The sequence below is a fragment of the Diplotaxodon limnothrissa genome, linkage group LG5 (assembly GCF_057381915.1).
Source record: "Diplotaxodon limnothrissa isolate DT_005_m linkage group LG5, D_limnothrissa_male_GT1.1, whole genome shotgun sequence".
Taxonomy (NCBI): Eukaryota; Metazoa; Chordata; class Actinopteri; order Cichliformes; family Cichlidae; genus Diplotaxodon; species Diplotaxodon limnothrissa.
In genome coordinates this window covers 36,889,011-36,896,313 of record NC_140600.1, presented here as the reverse complement: position 1 = coordinate 36,896,313, position 7,303 = coordinate 36,889,011, and the positions used below count along the sequence as shown (strand labels likewise).

At 43.9% G+C, this 7,303-nt stretch overlaps 1 protein-coding gene across 1 annotated transcript; it reads left to right on the top strand.

Moving 5' to 3' along the window:
• The first annotated feature begins 1,390 nt into the window (after positions 1-1,390).
• Positions 1,391-4,115, top strand: slc32a1 (solute carrier family 32 member 1). The gene is made up of 2 exons (XM_085354688.1): positions 1,391-1,783; positions 2,928-4,115. Exons 1-2 carry the CDS (start codon positions 1,391-1,393, stop codon positions 4,113-4,115), a joined length of 1,581 nt encoding a protein of 526 aa, XP_085210814.1.
• Positions 4,116-7,303: the final 3,188 nt, after the last annotated feature.

Genomic DNA, 7,303 nt, shown 5'->3' with positions numbered 1-7,303 from the left:
AGCCGAAGGATTTCAAGCATTTTTTGTAAAGATGAGGAGAACTCAGATCAGCCAAAAGTTAAAATAAGGATATTTATTAATTCTACTTACGGTATGTTTAGAAGATAGTTTGTTGGCACCCAAATAAAATATCAGACCCAATCATCTGGGTTTAATTCAGGCTGACATATCACTAATCCCCTGTCACGTTTTTTATGTTCAAACTACGTATTTTATTTTCTTAATGAATAAATCTCGCAGCGAAATATAGTTTTCTTAAAGGGAGCATCGCCACGGGTCAGACTGTAACATCACAGATGCAAAATCATGAATGAGTGAATGTGAGTGAATGAATGAGTATGCTGAATGAAGGCTTCAGCCTGCAATAGAGCCACTAAATGAGCTGCGGGTTTCAAACACAAGCTCAAATTCTACGTCTTACCACCTTTTAGCAAAGACAAAACGCGCGAGATCACATCCCCTGATCAATTAATCAACCCCAAAGCGATGTTTGAAACCCCGATCCAGGTAATCCCAGAAACAATTAAGTTAACTATTACGCTGCTCCGCGTCCTCTTCTTCTTAAAAAGAAATGACATTTGATAAAAGAAGAAATAATTACACCTTTTATTCCTACATCATACAATCTGGTCCGGAGAGCTTGGGGTTTCGTCAAATTTCAGCTTCCTTTTATATGGGTAAAGTTATGCAAGGTTTGAGGCCCCCGGAATGCCATTGGTTGTTGGGATGAGGTATTATAGATTATGGGTTGGGGGTGGTGGGGGTACTGCAAGCACCTCCCCTAGAAATGCAGCAAATCTCTCCCGTTTTCTCCTGGTGGGGCACTGGGAGGGCTGGAGACGTGCTTTGCATTGGCAGGCTGGTGAGGACACGTGTCTCCTCCCTGCCTCCCCCCCGGGCTCCACGGTACCGCATTGGCATCAGTAAAGGCACCTGAAAGACGAGAAGTAACTCCTGGAAGCGCTGCCTGCCACCTTATAACCCAAAAGAAAGCGATCTTACAGGCCTGCAAGAACCTGTGGCTCGCCTTTTGTCGTGCGTAAAGCTTTTGCGCACGCCGCTGAACTGCCTCAGAGACTGAGAAGGTGCGCTACGCGTCGAGCATCAAGGCAAGAGCGCAGTGCCAAGATGCAGAAACGGAGCAGCGACGTCTGAAGGTGACATGAACCTGGGGATAACGACAGGCTGCAGACGAGCAGTGACTAAAAAGTGGAGATAGCAACTGAAAACCGACGGTGTCTTCAACCAACATTTGCGCTTTCCTTCGTGGCTTTATCTAATGCAGAGAATCAAGAGCTGCAATCCAAAGTAGCCTCATTTTTTTTACTGACTGGAGGAGACAAACACTAATTAAGCTGCAGACAGTTCGGAATCCGGAGAGGTTCGAAAAATGGCGACGTTAATCAGAAGCAAGCTTTCCAATAAACTGACAAATGCAGCCACGGCTGTGTCCAACAAATCCCAGGCAAAGGTGAGCGGGATGTTCGCCAGGATGGGGTTTCAGGCCGCCACCGACGAAGAGGCTCTGGGTTTCGCCGCCTGCGATGACCTGGACTACGACCACCGGCAAGGCATGCAGATGGACATTTTAACATCCGATGAAATGGGGGGAGAGGGGAGCGGAGATGGAGGCGCACTGGATGGGGACAGCCACTACCAGAGGGACGGCACCGGTCCACCGCACTCTGCCTCAAAGGACGGAGATCCGACGAACGAGTTGACCGAAGTCAGACCAAAAATCACCGCTTGGGAGGCGGGCTGGAACGTCACGAACGCAATCCAGGTAAAAACGCACCCCCTCCACGGATTGTTCTGGGTTCCAAATGGTTGAGCCGCTTCCGAAGCATCCGAGAAATTCGAGATAAATAAATATCTACGAACACATCAAAATAATTATACACAAAGAAAAAAAATCAGCAGGCTTTTCCCTTTGAAGCAACTTTGTGAAGTGGCTGGTTTTTAAATTAAAGTCTGGCAAATATCCACTTTCTTTAAACCTTTTAAGTGCGTTCTCATGATCTCTGATCACAACAGTGCAGAGATTTTTTAGACGTTTATGCGCTATAAAGGGGGGGGATAGTTGATGCCCTGGCCCCCTCCTTTTCTCGACATGCACATTCTTTGTCTGGAGTAATGTGCTGTGTAGCTGTTGCACGTCCCCGATAAATGCTCTCACAATACTCCGCGTGGGAATAAATAAGTGGATGGAGGAATTTTTGTGTAGACTCTAGAATAAAAAGAAAACCAAAACCTGCATTTTAAAAATGTTTTATAATTTTGTTTATATTAAAATCTAAATCCAGCTAAGTTAAAAGTAAGAATAACACTGTAGTTATGCAGGAAAATTGGTTTTATGATCAAGTCCAAGTGACATTTTAGACTAAACCCATAAAGACGCGGCTGAAAAATATGAAATTTCAAATTACAGAGATCAGTGTGTGTGCAAAAAGCTGCATTTCGAAAAAGTATTTATTTTTTATTTTATCTTTTCATGTGGGGAAAAAAATCACCACTTTAAAGTGGAGCATTTACTCGAGAGAGCCTGTGTGTACGCGTGCGCGCGTGTGTGTGGAGGCTATGCGACAAAAATCCCTCTAGACGCAATCCTTTTTATGCTTTATCGGGGCTGTGGTCGCGGCAGTCACCCTGACGTCAGAGTGTGTCTCCTCCAGCTCGTGATGACGTCAGAAGCGGGCAGATGCGCTCAAAGCCAAGTGGAAAACCCACAACATGAAAAGGGGAGTGAGATTCACTGAAGGGTCGGGCAGAGCAGCCTCAAAGCACACATTAAAACATCATCTAGTTACACGAATAAAAAATACTATGATAAGAAAAATAATTAATGATTAAATTAATACTTTTCATTTAACAACTTAATATAGCGCACAGCCTAATATTAGCGATGCTTTATTTGTCTGTGTTTGTAGGGGATGTTCGTTCTGGGCCTGCCCTACGCCATCCTGCACGGAGGATACCTCGGACTCTTTCTCATTATTTTCGCCGCTGTGGTGTGCTGCTACACGGGGAAAATCCTCATTGCCTGCCTGTACGAGGAGGACGAAGACGGACAGCTCGTCCGTGTGAGGGATTCTTATGTGGACATTGCCAACGCTTGCTGCGCGCCCAGATTCCCGTCTCTAGGTGGCCATATCGTGAATGTAGCCCAAATCATAGAGCTAGTGATGACTTGCATCCTGTACGTGGTGGTCAGCGGTAATCTCATGTACAACAGCTTCCCCAACATGCCAATTTCCCAGAAGTCCTGGGCCATCATCGCCACCGCTGCTCTCCTCCCCTGCGCCTTTCTCAAGAACCTGAAAGCCGTCTCCAAGTTCAGCTTGCTTTGCACGTTAGCCCACTTTGTCATTAACGTCCTCGTTATAGCGTACTGCCTCTCCAGAGCGAGGGACTGGGCCTGGGACAAGGTGAAGTTTTACATCGATGTCAAGAAATTCCCCATCTCCATTGGGATTATTGTGTTCAGCTACACCTCGCAGATCTTCTTGCCGTCTCTGGAGGGGAACATGCAGAAACCGAGCGAGTTTCACTGCATGATGAACTGGACTCACATCGCTGCCTGCATCCTCAAGGGTCTATTCGCCCTGGTGGCCTACCTGACCTGGGCTGATGAAACCAAGGAGGTCATCACAGACAACCTGCCCCCAACCATCCGAGCTGTCGTCAACCTCTTCCTCGTGTCCAAAGCTTTGCTGTCGTATCCGCTGCCGTTTTTCGCTGCTGTCGAGGTATTAGAGAAAACATTTTTCAACGAAGGGGGACGCGCCTACTTTCCAGATTGCTACGGAGGCGATGGACGCCTAAAGTCCTGGGGACTCACTCTCCGATGTAGCCTTGTTGTGTTCACCCTGCTCATGGCGATCTATGTGCCACATTTCGCCCTCCTCATGGGCCTCACCGGCAGCCTGACGGGCGCAGGCCTTTGCTTTCTGCTTCCCAGTCTCTTCCACCTCAAGCTTTTATGGAGAAAGCTGCTATGGCACCAGGTTTTCTTTGATGTCGCCATCTTTGTAATAGGAGGTATATGCAGCATATCTGGTTTCATCCACTCAATGGAGGGGCTCATAGAGGCTTTTAGATATAACATACAAGAATAATTGCAAGCCATTGCTGGAACTAGATGTTAACTGCAAGTCTCCATTTAGTGAAAAAAATAAAATAAAATAAAATAAAATTTAAAAAACACATGACTTCCTGGCGAGCGCAGTCCCTTCTGCTTAATTCATGCGTAAAAGTGCGCACAGAGCACACGCGGACATTTTCGCACTCATACAGTGCTTGCATCAGTCTACACACACACACACACACACACACACACACACACACACACACACACACACACACACACACACACACACACACACACACAGTTGGTGGCAGTGAGGGAATCTAATGCATCCACGACACACTTTAGCCTACGGACAATACATGTTGTATAAATATGCCAACAAGAGTACATATACATATTTTCCAGTGGAGTGAACGTTTACAATATCGACCTTAAAACAAAATTGCAAAAAGGGCAGTTCGCCTTTTCGTCGCTCTTGTGGTGCTTCCCCACACGAGACTTCACTTCATGTAACGCTCGAGTTTGTGATGGACGGACTTGTTATGATTTAATGATGTTTAAGATGTTTTAAAGGGATTAAAACACACGCGCGCGCACACACGCAACACCACTTCTTTTTTTTAGGTGATTCGCAATTTGACTGCGGGCTTTGAGTGTGGCATTAAACCCAAAATCGAACGCCTGTGCATCTAAAAGATAAAATAAGACAACGGCAATAAGAGATAGAAACACACGACGGCGTAAAGACGATAAAAAGTAATTGTGAAGTTTCCTGAGAAATACGCAAAAATTGACTTTCCCCGATTATTTAATATTCTGGCAATGCAAAATATCAGAGAGTACACAGCAGCTAAACAAACTATGCATTGAATGTATGATATTTTAGACACAAATACATTGAAACTGGGAAGTGGAAATTTAAGAATCCTTTAATTTTCGGTTCATCCTCGTGTAATAGTAACGCTTTGTTGATAGGCCTGGTTTGTTTTTTTTCTTCGATATTTACTTTAATTCACTTTTCAATCGGCAATAACGTCCAGCCCCACAGATCTCAGCAACACGGGGAGTATTAAATGAAATAATACACACACATAAGAAATAGAACGAAAACACGCACATGCACGCACACACACGCGGCCTGTTCGTTTTTTATTTCTAATTAATTTTGAAAATCTCATGTCTCGGAAAAAAAAATTCGGTGTCTGAAAATCTAAAAGAGAGAGATCGTTAAAGAGGAAAATGTGCATACAGACATTTTTCATTCTGTGCAATCCAATGGGTCCTGTGGAAATGTTATAAAACCGTATGTGTAGTGTGTTATTGTGGTTTCAAAAAGATGGAATGTATATCTCAAAGTCGTTATCATATATCGTGAAAATTAATATTAAAGAATAAAGAAATAAGTGAAATTATATTGTAAAAATGTGTGTGGTTTTATGTAAAACGAGAATCGGTCAGAACATGTATTTTTTTTCTCTATAATAAAAGATAGAAAACGATGGTTAGTCGCATTCATATTTGTTAAATTCAAACTGAGGTTCAACGCGCAGAGTTAAGACTGCGCAGGCCCGTGACTTAGAAAAATAACCATATAATGTGTGTGCGAGTGAGTGAGAGGAGGGTATGTGGTCATACTACTACTACTACACAATCCGATTACCGTTTCAGCTCCACCCGTCATAGACCTGAGTCTGCAGAGACATCCACAGCGCGCACGTTTTCCACCAGGCCTCACATTCCTGCGTGTTCACATAAAATGTCGACAGATTTTCTGCTGCAGGCACTCATCAGGGCCTCATGGCCGACCTGTTTATCCACTCTGTTGATTTTATCCCGCCTCCTCTCAAGCTGTCAAGTTTCAACTTTACCAAGTGCGCCATACTAGTCAGTCAGGTTTTCCTTATAGCGCGGAACCCATCAAAATGAGTGCGCATTTAAAGGCGGGGTTACTGCAGAAAACAGGTTTTACAAAGCTCACTAGCTTGAATGTGATTTACGGCTCTCAAAAGGTGGAGATGCTTCACAGGTTTAACTGCAGACAAAAACAAAAATGAAAAAAAAAGGCTTAGTTTGGTTTCAAGGTGTAATAGAAAACAAACAAAACTCCATCACGCATCAGTATTTTAAGTGAGCCACCCTAGAGAGCATGACATTATAGAACCAGAATTTACGGAATGTATGGGTTGAAAATATTAACGAAAACAACGAATTTTGTTACTAAAAATGAGTCTGATCGTCCCGTGATGATCTCAGTGACACATGGCAGGGGAGCCCCCTAGTGGACACAAACTGAAAATACTAGCTGGAAGCAGAGAGACTTATTGACTCCATTTCTTAAAATCTTTTCACAATAGCACGAGTTCTTTCGTGACCATTCCGGGACAAAACTACATTATTTTTACTGTAAACATTAAAAGACAGCAGGTCACAGTTGTTCTTGATGCTTTATTAAATACAACTTTGAAATAAGCTGTATAACCATGCTGAGGCACTCCATCCACAGCTGTGGCTCAGGAGGCAAATTATCTACAGATTCAGTCCCAGCTCTTACATTATGCTTGTCAGATGGTCTTTGGCCAAAAGTACAGTGGGGCAAAAAAGTATTTAGTCAGCCACCGATTGTGCAAGTTCCCCCACCTAAAATGATGACAGAGGTCAGTAATTTGCACCAGAGGTACACTTCAACTGTGAGAGACAGAATGTGAAAAAAAAAAATCCATGAATCCACATGGTAGGATTTGTAAAGAATTTATTCGTAAATCAGGGTGGAAAATAAGTATTTGGTCAATAACAAAAATACAACTCAATACTTTGTAACATAACCTTTGTTGGCAATAACAGAGGTCAAATGTTTACTATAGGTCTTTACCAGGTTTGCACACACAGTAGCTGGTATTTTGGCCCATTCCTCCATGCAGATCTTCTCGAGAGCAGTGATGTTTTGGGGCTGTCGCCGAGCAACACGGACTTTCAACTCCCGCCACAGATTTTCTATGGGGTTGAGGTCTGGAGACTGGCTAGGCCACTCCAGGACTTTCAAATGCTTCTTACGGAGCCACTCCTTTGTTGCCCGGGCGGTGTGTTTTGGATCATTGTCATGTTGGAAGACCCAGCCTCGTTTCATCTTCAAAGTTCTCACTGATGGAAGGAGGTTTTGGCTCAAAATCTCACGATACATGGCCCCATTCATTCTGTCCTTAACACGGATCAGTCGTC